The sequence below is a fragment of the Crinia signifera genome, chromosome 5, assembly GCF_055691185.1.
Source record: "Crinia signifera chromosome 5, ASM5569118v1, whole genome shotgun sequence".
Classification (NCBI taxonomy): Eukaryota; Metazoa; Chordata; class Amphibia; order Anura; family Myobatrachidae; genus Crinia; species Crinia signifera.
In genome coordinates this window covers 280997951-281017952 of record NC_139221.1, presented here as the reverse complement: position 1 = coordinate 281017952, position 20002 = coordinate 280997951, and the positions used below count along the sequence as shown (strand labels likewise).

Here is a 20002-nt window from a genome sequence, read left to right as displayed (position 1 = left end):
TTTACTATTTATGTATTTAAAAAACTTCTTTGAGTTGGTTTTGCTTTCAGTGGCTATGCACTCTTCATATAATATTTTAGCTGCTTTGATTACCCCTTTACAAGTTTTGTTTGATTCTTTGTATTTTGCGAACGCCTCCTCATTCAAGTTATTTTTATAGAATTTAAAGGCTCTGGTTTTATTGTTGATAGCTGACCTTACTTCTTTGTCCAACCATGGTGGCTTTTTTTTGTTGAATTTACCTTTAGTTACTTTAGGAATGTATTCAATAGTTAGTGAATCAAGCACCTTTTTTTAGAGTATCCCACATTTCCTCTGCATTTTTTCCCTCCATAACCGTTTCCCACCCAATTCCTGATAGGGCTTCCCTGAATAATTCAAAGTTCGCTTTTCTGAAGTTTAGTATTTTTGCAGATCCTTTTTGATGTAATTTACTGAAGTTGATTTCCAGTGAAACCATAATGTGATCACTGTTCCCTAATTGTTCAATTACTTTTGTGTTTGAAACTAAGTCTATGTTATTTGTTAATACTAAGTCCAAAAGCGCTTCATCACGAGTTGGAGTTTCTACCGTTTGTGTAATAAACTGGTCTTTAAGTAAGCTTAAGAACCCATTGCTTATTGCTGATTTACCTGTTTCGTTTTCCCAATCAATGTCGGGTAAATTAAAATCCCCCATAATTAATACCTGACCCTGATTTGATGCTTGTTTGATTTGGTTTAAAAGAAGAGACTCTTCCCTTTTGTTTATATTTGGTGGTCTATAGCATACCCCTATTATAAATTAGTTTTTTGTTTTTTTATTATTGTCGGTTATCTCTGCCCACACTGTCTCCGAGTTGTCGTCTTCCAGGTCTGTGCTCATATTTTTCTCACATGATGTTAATTTATTATTTACATATAGGCACACACCCCCGCCCCTTCTATTTTCCCTGTCTTTCCTGTAGAGTGTATATCCCTCCATGTTTAATGCCCAGTCATGCTACTCATTACACCATGTTTCTGTAATACCAATGATGTCGTAGTCGTCCCTACTGATCACCGTTTCTAGCTCCCCGATTTTACTCACTAAGCTTCTTGCATTAGCCAGTAAGCATTTTAATTTATGTTTATTTTTAGATATGGCTCTAATATTGTGATTAGTTTCACCCCAGGACCCATTTGAATTCTTTACTAGCTTCTTTCCCCTCTCCCCTTCAATAGACTCTCTACAGGCCTCCCCACCATGCACACTGCCTGCCCTCTTTATAGTTCTGGGAATTCTTCCTCTGTCATTCCCTCCTTTCTATATTCTATTTAGGAAATGCCTACCTAGGGCTAAGTCATGATAAAGACACATTGAAGTTTCCTATTGGCCTTGACTGTAAGTCGGAGAGTTATTGGGTTTTTGGTGAAGAGGATTTTGGGAAAGGGATGTGTCATAAATACCTGCATAGTAATCAGTAACTTTCTGTAAGACAGGTAGAGGTAGAAGTGGCTCTAATATCAATTGAACTGATATTTAATATTTGCCGTAGTCTCTCTCTGTCCCCACCAAGTAAAGGTTCCACCCTGTTGTCCTGGGCCATACCCTATATCCATACCTGTGATAATGGACGATACCATACCCTATATCCATACCTGTGATAATGGACGATACCATACTCTATATCCATACCTGTGATAATGGACGATACCATATCCTATATCCACACCTGTGACAATGGACGATACCATACCCTATATCCATACCTGTGATAATGGACAATACCCTATATCCATACCTGTGATAATGGACGATACCATGCCCTATATCCATACCTGTGATAATGGACGATACCATACCCTATATCCATACCTGTGATAATGGACGATACCATACCCTATATCCATACCTGTGATAATGGACGATACCATACTCTATATCCATACCTGTGATAATGGACGATACCATATCCTATATCCACACCTGTGACAATGGACGATACCATACCCTATATCCATACCTGTGATAATGGACAATACCCTATATCCATACCTGTGATAATGGACGATACCATACCCTATATCCATACCTGTGATAATGGACGATACCATACCCTATATCCATACCTGTGATAATGGACTATACCATACCCTATATCCATACCTGTGATAATGGACGATACCATACCCTATATCCATACCTGTGATAATGGACAATACCATACCCTATATCCATACCTGTGATAATGGATGATGCCATACCCTATATCCATACCTGTGATAATGGATGATGCCATACCCTATAGCCATACCTGTGATAATGGACAATACCATACCCTATATCCATACCTGTGATAATGGATGATGCCATACCCTATATCCATACCTGTGATAATGGACGATACCATACCCTATATCCATACCTGTGATAATGGACAATACCCTATATCCATACCTGTGATAATGGACGATACCATACCCTATATCCATACCTGTGATAATGGACGATACCATACCCTATATCCATACCTGTGATAATGGACTATACCATACCCTATATCCATACCTGTGATAATGGACGATACCATACCCTATATCCATACCTGTGATAATGGACAATACCATACCCTATATCCATACCTGTGATAATGGATGATACCATACCCTATATCCATACCTGTGATAATGGATGATACCATACCCTATATCCATACCTGTGATAATGGACAATACCATACCCTATATCCATACCTGTGATAATGGATGATGCCATACCCTATATTTATACCTGTGATAATGGATGATGCCATACCCTATATCCATACCTGTGATAATGGACGATACCCTATATCCATACCTGTGATAATGGACGATACCATACCCTATATATACCTGTGATAATGGACGATACCATACCCTATATCCATACCTGTGATAATGGACAATACCATACCCTATATCCATACCTGTGATAATGGATGATGCCATACCCTATATCCATACCTGTGATAATGGAAGATGCCATACCCTAGATCCATACCTGTGATAATGGATGATACCATACCCTATATCCATACCTGTGATAATGGACAATACCATACCCTATATATATACCTGTGATAATGGACGATACCATACCCTATATCCATACCTGTGATAATGGACGATACCCTATATCCATACCTGTGATAATGGACAATACCATACCCTATATATATACCTGTGATAATGGACGATGCCATACCCTATATCCATGCCTGTGATAATGGATGATAAATACCAACTGGCGACATTGTAGTTTAGATTCTCTTTGTTAGTGATGCTGCCTTGATTGTGACCAGAGCTCTGCTTGGCTGCATTCTCACCAGCACCCCAGTAGCTCCAGTTTCTTATTATGATTCAAATATATACTGTACCAATGGGTTCATTGTCTTCTAACTTGTACTCTGTAAGGTAAGTTAGATTGTTATTGTCACTGGGACAGGGACAGCTGATCATGTGATTGTATAGTGCCAAAGTGTATGCTCTATAAAAATATAACATAATAAAATACTGTAATCCCATCACACAATTATTTGTCCACATGCAATATTTTTTTTTTTTTTTAGGAAAGTTTCCAGGAGAAGGAGGAACTGTCGCTCCTGGGATGAGCTGCCATTATACTGTGCGCTTTGTTCCTGATTCTCTGGCTGATTTTGAGGATTTTATACTGGTTGAATCCCAAGCTATGTATCCTGTTTTAGTCCCTATAGAAGCTAGGAGATCACCACCAGTACTGACATGTAAGCACCAGAACAGAGTGACTGCACTAACTGATTGGTTTGAGTGACAGCCATTATTATTATCTCTGTCACTGCTAAATGATTTGTTTAACATACCATGACAATTCTCAGTTCTTCTATTCCGCCCCTGCACAGACACTCTCTTGTCTCTGCAGGGTTATCAGCTGTCAGTAGAGTTCTGACAGTTAGAAAGTATTGGATGTAGTGAAAGCTTTGTACATTGGGAAGCAAAAAGATCATATCAGCACAATGCTGCCTGGCATCTTCCTGCTGCACACAGGAGTCCAAAGCAAAGTTTGAGTAAATATTGGATTGAAAGCTCCATCTTTATGTACACACGGTGTCATGCCACAGCCGGGGGACACTTTTTATACAAGGTCCCCCGGCAGAAACATGAACACCCTGGTCAGCCCTGGATGGGGTACCTAGAGGAGTGGGGGATGACCTTAAAAGGGTCCCCCCCAGGCTTAACCCTTCCATGGCTGAAGCCCGGGCTGTTCACGGAACCCCTGAGCAGTGGACGCTGGGATGATTATTTTATGGTTAAAAATAGAAATAAACTGTCGACCTTGAGAACGCTCTGCTCCAGGTGGGCCGGGTTGATGAGATAGTCTGGCTCCCAAAATCATTGATACCAGCCTCGGCCTATGAGGTCCCAACCATCTGATTTACGCTGACATTAGGGGACAAAATACAATCTTAGATTAAACTAGCCCCACATCCCTCACCTATGCCCCCTATATGGAATCACCCCCTTTTTCCTCTGGGATGTGAAGAAATGTTGGCCATGCCCTGGAGTGAACTGCAAATCACTAGATTCAAACATGTTAAAGACGAGTTGTCCACTTCCACCTTTGCTCAACCATGATCTTCAAGCTCGGCCCCCGTTATGACAAATTTCCAGTGTATGCAGATCCTAAGTTTTGTCTCTTCTCAATATCCATCTAGCAGAGTACACACACTGACACCATTCGAATGCCTTTGTTCACATTCCGTGGGCCGATGGGGCAAAAAAATTTTCTTGTACAACAACGTTCGGGCCTCTGTCCCTACAAACCGAGAATCACATGAAATTTGCATGGGAAAAGTACTTTCCAAACTCCATAGCTGAGGACGACTGGCCTGTCATCCGAACTAGAACTGCCAAGGCCTCCATTAGCGTAGCTATGAAAGAGACATGCTTTAAGGTTTAAACACGATGGTACCTGGTCCCGTCTTGGCTGCATGCCATGTTTCCCTCGACATCTGACCTATGCTGGAGGAACTGTGGCCAAGTGGGTACTTTCTCTCACATTTGGTGGGATTGCCCAATAATTAAGACCTTCTGGATGACAGTATGGTCACTAATAGCTCGACTACTCGGCACGCCCCTTTCACCGTCAGCCACAGTTGCATTACTGAACGCCCTGTACCCAAATGTCAGTAAATTCCAGGACAGGCTCATTGTCCACATTGGTAATGCCACTAAAACCCTGATTGCCAGACATTGGAAATGTGCTGAGATGCCATCTAAAACAGCTCTCCATTCCCGAGTCAATTTTGCAGCCTCAATCGAATACTACCCTTGTCTACAAAATGACTTTCACAAGATATGGTCCCCCTGGTATTCCTTCAGTTCCTCTCCCATCCCTGGACTCTGCTAACTACATTTTATGTTATTGTTAATCATCTGTATTTCTTCCATCAAATGTTCTTACATTAATTTTATCTGATGTTACAATTATCTGTAATGGAACTACCTAACTGTTTTTGTTCTTTCCTTTTTTTCTCTGAAAAATATATATATTTTTTTGTTGTTTTAAAAATAGAAATAAACTGTAACATTGGGTTGTGCTGTTGAACAACAAGTCCTAGCAAGCCTCCCCCAGCATGAATAGAACCGCAAGTCCCAGCATGTGGGGCATTAAAGGGCCCATTCCCACTGCATAACCAATGTTACAATAAATACACACTGACACCCAGAAAAGTAGAGATTTATTAACATACATGCACACTCACATATTCACACACGCAAACGTGCATACTGTAATTACCTCCCCACACGCTCCCCCGCAGGTCTGTCCTCTTCTATAGTAGGGATCCAGGGGGTTAAAAAAATGCAAAACCCAAACTGGAGAAGCCTCTGTGTCTATACTCACAGATGGCTCTCCCCGCTACTTAGGGAATCCCAGTAACGTGTGCGATATGGTGCCATTTTTTTTTAGCAGTCTAAAAAATCACACCCTCTTACATCCCTCTTACACACTTTACATCTCGCCCCTGCATTGGTGGGCTTCTGATTGCTTTACTCAAAACCCACAAATGTCAATGTTGTTCCCAGCTAACCAATCACAGTATTCAGAAAGATCACTGTAACTGCATCAGACATTGGGGTTGGGGTACAGTTTAGGCAAATATCATGATGATCTTAGGTAATTTATTTATTTAATTTGTTTTACCGAAACATAATGCAGTGCCTCGGACTCTGGACTGTGGTCCTTGTTTAGTTGGAGGAGTGAAGCTCATTGAATGTATCTGCAGAAATGAAGGTGTAAATCGTGGAAGGTTCTGTATTATGCCCAAAAGTCTGTGGCCCCCTGCAAACTTCCGAGTAAGTGTTTTGCTTCTTCACCAACTAATGTTATTATCCTCTTTTTGGAACCAGTGGGAAGGGGTGATTGAATTCTCACTCACCATACGGCGAGTTGGCATTGCACCCCCTACCCCCCGGTACTGTGTACCTGAGATGCCGCCCCCACCAAGTATCCCCCAAATATCGGAACTGGACGGTTTCGGCCCCTTCTGAATGAACAAGAATCACCCCCTAAATTTCCCCTTTTTCACGCATTCTCAAGATTGTATCCCAATAGTTAAAATAAATATTTAATCCTCATTCCTTTATAAACCAAAGTTTAATGAGAGAAATGCAGTTTTAACCTTAACCTTAACCTAACACATCAATAGGATACATTTTATGAAGGCTGGTGCACAGCAGACTTATTTAGCAGATTACAATAACAGTGTCACTTAAGATTTTTTTTTCTCAAAGAGAATTTATTGATCACTATATATAAAGGGCTATAGCCTTTAACGTAAAGTACCTCAAGTGACCACTAGAGGCCACTTAACTGACTAAATTACTCCTAAACAGAAAGTGAAACCAAAATGATATGTTCCTGGGTATCGACAGAGGGTGCTGTGAAGAAGACAGAGATTGGAGGTAGGATCAGATAGGGACTTTTAACTAGTATGCGATAAAAGCAGAGAAATTAAATTTTTAGGGGCCTTCATGTGAAATATGGTGTACAATCATACTCACTAAATACAAGTACTTAAGGTAATTGAAAGGTTACAATTTGCACCTTGTAGAAAGAAGATTTCTACTTGCACTTTGCTAAATGTATAAAAAAAAATCAAACCTACAAAGGACATACAGATGTAGCCACACTCAACATTGCTGTTCCAATCACCATGTGCGACTTCCGTGGCGATTGGCTTGATCCCGTTGGCCATGAGCGTGCATCTACTTTGCTCCTGCAGCTCATAGAAAAGCATTGAGCGGCGATGTTCTTGTGGGATTTTGGTGCGCCAAACAAGTCCGAGCGGAAGAATCACGGCAACGAACATAAAAGTGTAATATAAGGGAATGTATGAGAGTGTGACGTGACCCTTAAGGCCCCCATACACTATGCGATTTTGGGACGATTTCATCCGATTTCGGCACTTTGTGCCGATAATCGGATGAAATCGGCCCAAAATCGTAGGTATGTGACATTTGATCCGATCCGATGCGCGGTCCCGTGCGCATCGGACCGGATCAGGGAGGTCGGACGGTCTGTACATACGATCACGTCCGACCTCCCTGTATGCATATGCCTGCCACCTGACAGGCATATGCATACAGACACCGGGGGAGTAGTGGGGGCGGCCAGCGGCAGCGGTGGTGGGGGGCGGCCAGCGGCAGCGGTGGTTGGGGCGGCAGCGGTGGTTGGGGCGGCCAGCGGCGGTGGGGACGGGCGGCGTGTGCGGTGAGCGCAGTGTACTTACACATAGCAGCAGCGGCGGGGACGGGACGCGCAGTGGCGGCTATTATATTTTTAAAATACTTGTCAAATGACCGGCCGCTCTCTGATTGGCCGGAGAGCTCTCAGCCAATCAGAGAGCGGCCGGTCATTTGACAAGTATTTTAAAAATATAATAGCCGCCACTGCGCGTCCCGTCCCCGCCGCTGCTGCTATGTGTAAGTACACTGCGCTCACCGCAAACGCTGCCCGCTGCCGCTGACCGCCCCCCCCCCCCCACCGCCGCCGCCGCTGCCCGCCCCCACTACCGCCGCTGCCCGTCCCCACTACTGCCGCTGCCCGCCCCCACTACTGCTCACCGCCCTGCAGCTCCCCGGGTTTTTTTTTACATGGGATAAATCGCATGCGATTTATCCCATGTAAAAATGGCACATCAAGTGCCAAATTGTATGTGAGCCTCCCGGGGAGCTGCCGGGCGGCTCGCAGGTAAATTGGGTCCGACTTGTCCCTAAGACAAGTCAGCCTAATGTATGGGGGCCTTTAGACCTTTGCACTGTTGCCTTTGGAGATATTACCATCTCTCCACACTTAAGTGCATCCAGGTAATGATTATAATGCCATCTTTTTTTTAATTACAAGATGCCAGTGGCCCCCACACTGGGAAAAAGTTTAGTTTTTACAGTGATTTATTTTCCTTCTAATATTGATGAAGCATATGAATAGTGCTCCACAGACTGTCCCAGAAAAATCAACAGAAAATCTCAGAACGGTTTTTGGAAGTTGCGTTCTCTATGTTAGTAACGATCCCGCTGACAATCCAGCTTTGAATAGCCAAACTCATATAATATATGGGGAACCTTACGGTCTCAGGACATGAACTTAAATCCTTTCCTATAACCTTTTACATTTGATTCTTGTGTTTAGAGCGTAGCGACTGCAGGATTTGTGGAGCAGGCACCCTTTGGAATCCGCCCTGCTATGTTTGAATTGTATCCTGGCCAAGAAACCATTATTGAGGTCAGTACCAAGTGTGTTAATGACTGTTCTGTGCACATGTGCTCATGACAGGCACAATTGGAGTGTTAGATTAATCTCACATTGGCCACACCAGGGCTTATTGTGCCTCTTTGCTCTCTGGTCAGCTGATTATCTGTGAATCGGACCGGCTATGGTCCAGCCATATAGCCCATTTTGCTACACAGCCATGTCACATCCAGCTCTTTGGCAGCCTACTATCGCTGTCCGATGTCTACATACAGTACCCATGCCAATAGCACTATGCTCTAGATGTATCTGATGGGGTGTGGATCGTTTTATCGACCACAGTTAGGTCGACAGTCATTAGGTCGACACCGTTGGGTCGACAGGTGGGAAGGTCAACAGGGTTCTAGGTCGAAATGGTTCAAGGTCGACAGGTGTCTAGGTCGACATGGGTTTAGGTTGACATATGTGTTAGGTCGACATGGATTAGGTCGACTGGTCGTTAGGTCGACATGGTTTTTTTCACTGTTTTTTTACCCGAATGTCGACACAGTCGACATGGACACAGTTGGAAGTCAACTGCAGCCCCTCGCATCGCTCGCTTTGCTCGCAATGCTTCGGGCACGGTGCCTCGCTGCCCTCGGCACACTATTTTATTCTCACACCACACCCTAGTGGATGGTAGGGCATGAAATACTGCCTGTCGGCACATGTTGGCTCAAAAAACAGTGAAAAAACCCATGTCGACCTAGCGACCTGTCGACCTAACGCATATGTCGACCTAAACCCATGTCGACCTAGACACCTGTTGACTTTGACCCATGTCGACCTTCCCACCTGTCGACAATACGACCGTATCCCATCTGATGAATGCATTTCCCACCTTGCCCATCATCTTATAGTGATTTGTGTTATTTGTTTAAGCCGTCCACACTGTAACATTAAGTTAGTTGCTCAGTATCAGCTGCAGTATAACAGTGCATTGTCTCTGCTGTTGTCTTCTGCAGGTTGTCTTCTTCCCCACATCACCAGAAACCTACAGCCAGGTTTTTACCATTGCTTGTGATAACTGCCAGGTCAAGGATATTACATTAACAGGTGCGCTAATATACTTGCCGGCTTTCTGGCTGCCCTCTCTGAGGCAGGGGGCCGGGGACTTATTTATTTATTACCAGTTATTTATATGGCGCACACATATTCTGCAGCGCTTTACAGAGAATATTGGAACATTCACATCCGTCCCTGCCCCAATGGAGCTTACAATCTATATTCCCTACCACATGTACACGCACACAAAGACATTCTAGGGTTAATTATGTTAGGAGCCAAATAACCTACCAGTATAGTTTTGGAATGTGGGAAGAAACCGGAGTACCTGGAGGAAACCCACACAAACACATGGAGAATATACCAACTCCGCACAGTTAGGGCCATGGTGGGAATCGAACCCATGACCTCAGCACTGTTAGTCAGTAATGCTAACCATTACACCATATGATTTCCGGGACCCTCCCGGCCATTCCAACAGTGTAGGCAACCCTGGCTAATATAGACTGTCCTGGACAGTAACAATTTTATACTAGTCTCATATAGGGGGTGATCTAGAGGTGTACAATGAGCAGTAGCTACTGCGAAATGATACTAATGCTGCAGCCAATGGTGCTGTCTATTGAGTCTCCCACTGGCTGCAGCTTTGCCATTGTGTGCACAGAGGTGCACCATTGTGCAGACATTAGCCATATCACTTGTCTTCTGAACAATTATAATTTTGCTCAGAATGTCTGATGTTATTTGGCTGCCAAGATAAAAAAAAAATCAGCATCTTCCGACACAGTACCTGACACCAGCATGCCTCTAACACCCCCACCACTGATACCCACCCCACCTGGTTACCACCCAGGAAGGCCGATCTGGGCTACATGGATCTCCAAGCAGTGCTAATCTGCTCACGCTGGCGGGGACTATCAGGAAGCATGTGCAGAAGAAAAGCCCTCATCCGTCTGAATCACCCCTATAGCCCCTTCACTGTTGTGTTCATTCTTTTAGGATATGGACAGCTTTTAGGCTTGGAGCTGGTATCTGTCAGCGAGGCCACAAGTGTTTCTGGACGTGATTCGCTTACTGATGTTACTGATGAGCACTTGATACAGTTTCAAAGCACAAATTTATATTCTACACCAAAGAAAAGTATTGTCATCAGGAACACAACGTAAGTACATGACACCTATATCCTTTCTGATGCTGTAGCTGTAGCAGGTCGTACATGAAAACGGCTTTCGTAATTGTATCATATTCATTATTTTCAGACACGTCCAACTTCCATTCTACTGGCAGATTATGGTACCAAATCTACCAGAGTTATTACCAGGAGAACAAGTGGATGTGGGGAAGATCAAGTTTACTGTTGATTCAAGCACAGCTTTCACTCTGAGCCCAGAACAAGGCATCCTACAGCCTCATCAGGACCATACTTTCACTGTGACCTACACTCCCACTGAGGTACTAGTTGGCAAATACAATACACAAGTAACATACAAAGGCACCAAGCAATCTGTATTAGACAGCAACAAACCAATGGGACTGAATTAGATGTGGTTGGAGTATGGAGGGAGCAGTGATAGCACTGGTGATGCAGCAGAAGGCATCTATTACAAGCAGACACCTGCTGCTGCCACAGTAATCTGACCTGCGTCCTAGGACACTACATCGGATCACTTACTTACCATCGGGGGTGGCTTTCAGCACTCATGTGGATGTGCAAGTCAGCTGGCCACTTTCCTCTCTCTAAATGATGGTGTGTCGCCGCGACTCGCCGTGCCCTAGACGGCATTACACTTTCAGCCACTGACAGTCTGATGCTGGACAGCGTGCCATGTTGCAGGATCCTGCGCATGTGCAAAGTACAGATACTCAGTACTTTGCTCATCCGGACGCGGATGCTTCAGGATCTGAATAACCCCCAAATAGCTAGCCACATACAGATGCGGTTGCAAAGTGTCTGAAGTTGGTCAGTGCTTTTGTAGTGCAAAGTTGTCTAAGCAGCACTGTGCATACATAACGATTAGATTATGATGCCTCTCACAATGAGGGATTAGTCATAAAGTGGACAGGGAGACCGCATTGGGGAGTGGTCAGGTGAACCCACACATGACTTGGCCATTACACCGCCGCTCTCTGGGCCTGCATAAATTAGCAGTTGCGATCTAACTTGCTACTGGAGAGCATTCTGCGTTCCAGGAGGGTGTGATTTAGCTCACAGACAGTGTCTGGGGCGACAGTCATTAGGTTGACAGCAAAAGGTTGACATTGGCAAACGGTCAACAACATAAGCAAAGGTCGACGTGGGAAAGGTCAAAATATGAAAAGTTCTTTCACTTGTTTTGGTGTCACTGTCGACACCTGAGCATGTGGACCCCAATTAGTGTACCGCTTCATTTGCCATATTGCTGGCCAGGTGCCTTGCCTCGATACCGCAGAGCTTGTCACACTTTACCGTTCCCAATTGGAGTACATGTGCAGAATAAAGTATGAAAAAGGACAAAAAAGAAAGAAAATTGTCAAAAAATGCATGTAGACATTTCCATGTGTCACGAGGCGCACTTCACATACAACCTGTGTAGGTTGATTAAGTCCAAAGTCAATTCGTGAATCTGGATGATTTCTTTCCTTTTGGAAGAGATTCCGTGTGAAAGTGTTTCCCAATAATGTTGAGAGGTGTACATAGAGTGAAAATAGAAACTAAATTTATAGTTAAATATCACAAAAAATTAGCAAGTGTGATTTAGGTGCAGCGAGTGGTATAGTAGGGGGCGTACCCAACTCACTTGGGAAACGTGGATTTTCAAGCCTGTAAAGGTTTCTTTGTTCCTTTTAGGGAATGTTGTTGTTTGCTTCAATCCAGATGGTGTATGGGTTGTCCAATCAGAGGTATGCTCCAGTCATATGAAAAGATAAATATAAACAACAATGTGTAGATCCTTTCTATAATGTGACAAAGATTTATATGGGTATATTCCCTTTGGTGGCGTACCTCACTCACCAACTAGGGTGCAGTGGGCCATATATCAAGGTATCTTTAAAAATTAAACAGTGAGATTACTCCTTAGGATGGGGAATGGAGCGTACCCAAGACTCACAATGGGTGTATGGGGTGACTCCTATAAGGGTTTCTTTATGCTGGAATATCGGTGGTGATCGTACCGTAACTCACGCCTATATGTGAGTTACGGTACGATCACCACCAATATTCCAGCATAAAGAAACCCTTATAGGAGTCACCCCTTGTGAGTCTTGGGTACGCTCCATTCCCCATCCTAAGGAGTAATCTCACTGTTTAATTTTTAAAGATACCTTGATATATGGCCCACTGCACCCTAGTTGGTGAGTGAGGTACGCCACCAAAGGGAATATACCCATATAAATCTTTGTCACATTATAAAAAGGATCTACACATTGTTGTTTATATTTATCTTTTCATATGACTGGAGCATACCTCTGATTGGACAACCCATACACCATCTGGATTGAAGCAAACAACAACATTCCCTAAAAGGAACAAAGAAACCTTTACAGGCTTGAAAATCCACGTTTCCCGAGTGAGTTGGGTATGCCCCCTACTATACCACTTGCTGCACCTAAATCACACTTGCTAATTTTTTGTGATATTTAACTATAAATTTATATTCTATTTTCACTCTATGTACACCTCTCAACATTATTGAGAAACACTTTCACACGGAATCTCTTCCAAAAGGAAAGAAATCATCCAGATTCACGAATTGACTTTGGACTTAATCAACCTACACAGGTTTTATGTGAAGTGCGCCTCGTGAGAAGTATCTTCCAAACCCTTTCTACATTTGTACATCTCGGGTGCTGGTGTCACCCAGGAAGATCCCTCGCTAAGGCTGCACGGCGCCACTTGCATTTATTGTTCACTTTCTTTTTTGTCTATTTCCAAGTGTCAACCTTTTCATGTTGACCTTTGGCTTATGTTGACCTTTTGTCAGTGTCTATGTGCATGTGGACATTGTGCTGCTGATCTATTAACTGTTGACCTAGACATCGTCAGTTCACTGGTCCAATGCAGGTTTTGCATTTTCCATTTTATACTCTCCACCATGTAAATTCAAAAAGAGGGAATCCAAAGATTGAGCCGTGTCTTCTGATTCTCCGATCCTGTGAAATCCGGAATCTCTCCCAGCATTCACTAGTGGGAGCAGTATATGCAGGTCATTCTAACTGCATAATAAGTGGAAAATAAGCCTTTCCTTTTAAGGGCATGGAATATTCTCTCCTCTCGTCCGAATGCATGCCCACTATCCTAGTCTCCGGCCTCGAAGCAAAGAGGTTGCCCGATAGTTATAGCCCTCTGATATACTTGTATGTGTTAAGCATGTCTCCTACTCATCAGAGTTTTACTCCAAATGCTTGTTCACAAGAGAGACTGTATCCGGACTCATGATAGATTGACTCTAGATTGACAGTCATAAGGTCGGCAGGGTCAAAAGGTTGACAGTCAAAAGGTCGACATGGCCAAAAGGTCGCCCGTCAAAAGGTCCACATAAGGTTTAAAAACAAGCCCGACATGTGCCGACAGGCGGTATTTCATGCCCTACCATCCACTCTGGGCGGTATTCAATGTGAATACCGGCGAGGTGCAGCGAATCCTGTTTAGGATTCGCTGCACATTCGCCACGTTCCGGAGCCTCGCCGGCTCCGGTATTCAACGAGTCATGGGCTCGCTGCCCCTGACCGGCGAATATGAGCTCCTGCGGCTAACGCCGCAGGGAGCCTGAGGACGGTGGCAGGCAGGGAGATGGAAGTCTCTCTGCCTGCCCCAGAGCGTAAGTGGGGGGGAGGTGGGCTCCCCGGGTGCCAGGCAGCACAGGCTGCCCCCTGGGGGTGCCAGCAGGGGACCGGGTATATTCACTACACCCGATCGTGCATATGTAACGATCGGGTGCAGTGAATATATGAATATCTAATGAGCGGCTCGGCTCCGGCGCCCCCTGCTGGCTGCTGTGTAAATTATTTTTTTTAATTAAATATATATTCACTAGGTGATTCATCGCGCCCTACGGGCGCTCTTCACACCGTCGTAAGGGGCTCTGGCCAATTAACATGTGAACGACTTTAGTGTGTGAAATGTGTTTTTTATTAAATGGAGGATGACCTGTATTGGTATTTTAGTTATAAATTAAATGTTGAAGCTGAAAAGGGTGTTTGATTGTGAAGGGGGTGTAGGTTGTTTTGTTGGTATGAAGAGTGATTAGTTGTTGGGGGGGGGTACTGCGTGATGGAGATGGACAGGTGCATTGTTTGGGCACGTGGATATCGGGGTGTTGCGGGTGGTGAAGTCGTAGGTAGGGGTGTGGTGGGTGTGTGAGGGTTGGGTGCAAGGGTGCTATGCGCGTGGAAAGGTGCGGGGGTGGGCCGTGTGGGTTGGTTAGGTGTGGTTGTGCACCGAGAGGGGTGCGTGGGTAGTGCGTGTGGGGGATGGGCGGGTGTGCTGTTGCCGCAGCTGGCTGCATGGATACTGCGGGTAGAGGAAGGTCGGGTGTGTGGATGAGGGAGTGGCAGGTGCGGGGTTGCCGCAGGTAGGGGAGGGTGTGAGGGGTGCTGTGGGAGGGGCGGGTACAGTTGTTTTGTGGGTGGTGGAGTTGCAGGTGTGGGGGTGATGCATGCGGGTGCTGTAATTGGGTGGGGGGTGGTTGTGGGTGGTGCAGGTATTAAAGGGGCGGGTTAGGTGTTTTTGCGTGGGTTAGGAAAGGTGTCTGGGTGTGCTGTGGGTGTGTGAAGTGCCGGTATACCGGTGGTGGGGGAGGGCCGGGTGTGGGTGTAATGTGGGTGTGTGAGGTGTGCTGGAGTCCCCCATGTGAATGCTGACGTTTCCCTACCTTGCGGAGGCTTGGTAATGCGGCTCTGCAGCTGTGTAATGTTAGGCAGCTAAGCATGCTCAATCCCTGGATTCTTGGGATTGGCATCCCTAGTTCGCAGGCGTGTGACCCATACCCACCCCCACACCGGCCGACCCGCACATTTACTTACATTGGCAGGTGGGTGGCCGGGAGTGGAGTGGGTTCACCTCCTCATCAGCAGCCGGAGAAGAAGCAGGCGGGCGGGTAGGCACAGGAGAAGAGGTGGGGGGCAGGCGTCCAGGAGAAGGGGCGGGCAGGAGAAGGGGTGACAGCAGAGTGGGCAGCGTGGCCTGTGCAGCGTGACCTTCCCGCTGCGCAGTCCGCATGCCAGGGTGGTGAACAGCCGTGCAGCATCTGAGCGAGTGCTCAGACGCTGCCCAGCATTAGACAGTCTATTCCCATGATTGGATACTCCAATCCCGGACTTTTTCGTGGCAAATCCCGGGATCCCGCCGATCCGGATCCCGAGATTGACCACTCTAGTGTGGGTGCTTGTGTTCCCGGCCGTGTGCAGTAGCGGGTCGTGCGGGAGGGAGCATCAATGATGTCACCATTCTCTGATGCTCCCTCGGTGAGTGAGGGTCCACTGAGAGTAGGGATGGCCATCGACCAGCGCTGATGCAAAAACATTGATGGTTGATGGTCGATGTTGAATAGATTTGCCATCGATGGGGAGAACCAGATGGTTTCCCACCATCGATGTCAAGGTTAAAGGAATAGTTTTGTTTTCCTTTTTCCTGGGACACAGCCAGGACGCCCGTGAAGCCCTGCCCTCAATTTCTGATTGGCCCACAGGTCATCAGTCAGAGAAAATGGATGTCCATCGATATTAAAAACATCGATGGTCAACCATCACATATGTGTGGACCATCGATGGTCAGTTGCACTTTGCCATCGCTGGTAAACATCGATGGCAAAGGCAACGATGGCCATCCCTAACCCTGGAGGAAGGAGTGACAGGCCCTTGGGAAATTGTGGGGGTGTGGCCTAATCACGGGAGGCGTGGCCACCTCCCGTGATTAGGCCACGCCCCCAAGTTAGCATAATGAGTGAAAAAACCCTGCTGAAGCAGCACGCACGTACAGCATGTGCTGTGCTGCTCAGTGCTGACAGGAGGCTCAGCATGAGCTCTCATGCTGCGAGTGAGACGCTGAGCCTGCTGTGAGCACTCAGCACAGCACATGCTGTATGTGTGCTACTGCTGCTGGCCGGGAGGGAGGTCAGACCACGAACCAGGGTGAGTGGCAGCAGGGGCGGGCTCCCCTCTGTGTGCAGGAGCGGGCAGTGACAGTGAGGGATGCCGCTCCCCCGTGAGGTTCCCCTTCTTGTGCGGCAGTGGGGAGTGTGGCTTTAGCGGAGTGGCAGCAGGGGCGGGCTCCCCTCACTGTGCGGCAGCAGGATTGCTCCATTGGTGAGTGGGTGGCAGCAGGGGTGGCTAGGTTGCGTGTTCCTGCGCAAGTTCCGGGTCGCAGGTGACCGGCCATGGGGATATGTGGAGTGGACACACTCTGGAGGCAAGTGGGGGAGTGGGAGAGAGACACGCTGCAGTGGGGAAAGGGGGGGGGAGACACGCTGGAGGCAGGGGAGGAGAGGGAGAGAGACACGCTGCAGCGGGGAAAGGGGGGGGGGGGGAGACACGCTGGAGGGGACGGGGGAGAGACACGCTGCAGGCTGGTTCTGTCACTCTGTGAGTGTGTGTGGGCGGGGTCAGAGGCACTGATAGGCTATTAGCCTATGACTCCGCCCAGCGTTCTGGACACACTCCTGATGAGTGACAGATGTAGCCAAATATATAAGTGATGTGCTTACAGCACATGAATAAAAATATCATCCTCAGAATAAAATTCCTGATTTTTTTAAACCAAATGTAAAAAACAAAACACTTTATTTTAAAAGTTCACATTCCACTTCTCCATAAAAAGATAGCGATTGCTACTCGGTGAATCATGGCGAAAAAAACCTTCAAATGTATTCGCCATCTGGTCATTGAATAGGGTGATTCACCGTTTTAGTCATAAATTCGCCAAACAGCACAAATTCGCCATAAAAACATGGCGAATCAGGCTCATTGAATACCGCCCTCTGGCGTGGAGGGAGAATATAATAGTGTGCCCGAAGCATGCCATGCGAGGGGACGCGGTACACTTAGAGAGTGTCCATACCGACCTATGTCGACATAGACACCAAAAAAAAACATGAAAAACTCACATGAACCTTTTTCATGTGAACTTTTTGAATGTCGACCTTTTGACCCTGTCCACCTTTTGACTGTCCACCTTTTGACTGTAGACCTATAGTGTTCGACCTTAGGACTGTAGACCTAGACATTGTATAGCTAAAATACCATAACCAAGGGAGACACAATGCTTCATGAGCACAATAATAGTAAATGTTATTTTAATAGACCCAGTGATATAGAATATATACACAATATATACTGCTTCAGAGTTAGTTTTGAAATGTGTTTCCCTTACTGCTTTTCTGTGTTTTCATTTATTTATAGCTCATTGAATATCACAGTGTGGCCCAAATGGTAGTCAGAGACGTCCCGGACCCCCCAAGGTAAGAATATTGGGCTCATTCTGAGTTACCTGCAGAAGTGCAGAAATAGCTATTTAGGTGTAGCGAAGCACTCGCACTTTAGCACTGTGTCCGCAAGAAAGCGGTGAGCCCTAGCCCTGTACTGCCCCCCCCCCCCCCGCAGACTATTGCCACCAGTTGTACTATTGTGAAGTCTCATAAATGTACAACTGAGTCTGATTCAGGCCCTACATCTCCTGATAATACTAATGTGCTGCTATATATCTCTAACCTCATCTCCATTCATACACCCTCCCGCCCTCTACGGTCGGCTGACGACTGTCGTCTCTCCTCCACCCTGATCACTGGTTCCCATGCTAGAGTACAGGACTTTGCCCGTGCTGCACCCCTTCAGTGGAACTCACTCCCTCGCTCCATTAGACTCTCCCAAACCTTGCAAAGCTTCAAACGGGCACTGAAAACTCACCTATTCATCAAAGCGTACCCTTCCAGGTAGGTAGACATTGTAATACCAATAGGTGTGCGTCTGGGTATGTGCTAGGTAGGTAGACATTGTAATATACATAGGTGTGCGTTTGGGTATGTGCTAGGTAGGTAGACATTGTAATATACATAGGTGTGCGTCTGGGTAAGTGCTAGGTAGGTAGACATTGTAATACACATAGGTGTGCGTCTGGGTATGTGCTAGGTAGGTAGACATTGTAATACACATAGGTGTGGGTCTGGGTATGTGCTAGGTAGGTAGACATTGTAATATACATAGGTGTGCGCCTGGGTATGTGCTAGGTAGGTAGACATCCTGATAGATATAGACGTATACCTGTGTATGAGCTAGTTGGGTAGAATCCTTTTAGATATAGGTGTGTACCTGTGTATGTTATGCGCACTAAGGCGTACTATGGGGAAAGCATGTAATTACATTGTATCACAGCTGGGTGTGATTGCTCCACTAATGAACTACAGTGCAGTAAGAAAAAACTGATCCCTCAGTGCTTTATATAACAAATCAGCCCAGGGTGACACCAAAAGAGCCTTCACCAATAAGAGCTCAAAATTACATATGCACAACAAAAAGAATAGTGACACCCACTGCAGTGGCGTAAGTTCGTCCCAGTTACACGGAGGCAAGGTGTATATTGGTGCCCCCACCACCACACACACATACACACCCACACACATACAATCTTATATAAAATTTAAATATGTATATATATATATATAGAGAGAGAGAGAGAGAGAGAGAGAGAGATAAATAGAGAGAATACATATATATTTCAGAACTCAGCCACAGAAGTGATTTCAATGGCTTTCAATTAAAGGATTTAAACTCGCAGGGGAGGAGAGGTGCCCCCTTGGGAGCAGGAGCCTGGAGGCAGATGACTCCATAGCCTCCCAGAGTTCTGCCTCTGACCCACTGGTCGAAAGGTTAAATGACATGCATTAACTTACACAATATCAATTCAAATTTGAGAATTTTATATGCTGTCCCTGGCCGGGACGGGGCGCACCGCCACGGCCACATGATGACAACCCACGTGAAGGAGATGCATGGAAGACGCGGCACTGGACCTGGCCACCGGCGCGACTCCAGCGGTGCACAGCTCGGGCCCCGGGGACAGCACCAGAGGCTCAGGACCCGGTGACGGCACCAGATGCTCAGGACCCGACCGCAGGCTCGGTCCCCAGCATGATGAACCCCAGAGGCGGCAGCGACCCCAATTGACACCTGGAGGCAGCACCCGGCCGCATCAGAGGAAGATCATGCCCGCAGGCCCCAGCCGCTGCCCCCCCCCCCCCAGCATCAGCAGACGCG

General features: G+C 46.1%; 1 protein-coding gene across 3 annotated transcripts in view; it reads left to right on the top strand.

Moving 5' to 3' along the window:
- DLEC1 (DLEC1 cilia and flagella associated protein) overlaps positions 1 to 20002 on the top strand; it is a 122612-nt gene that overhangs the window by 31225 nt on the left and 71385 nt on the right. For all 3 annotated transcript variants that reach the window (XM_083189100.1, XM_083189102.1, XM_083189101.1), the window contains exons 10-16: positions 3573 to 3746; positions 6200 to 6336; positions 8672 to 8764; positions 9736 to 9826; positions 10775 to 10937; positions 11035 to 11227; positions 18152 to 18210. In XM_083189100.1, coding sequence (XP_083045226.1) covers positions 3573 to 3746; positions 6200 to 6336; positions 8672 to 8764; positions 9736 to 9826; positions 10775 to 10937; positions 11035 to 11227; positions 18152 to 18210 — 910 coding nt within the window. The remainder of the gene's footprint in view (positions 1 to 3572; positions 3747 to 6199; positions 6337 to 8671; positions 8765 to 9735; positions 9827 to 10774; positions 10938 to 11034; positions 11228 to 18151; positions 18211 to 20002) is intronic.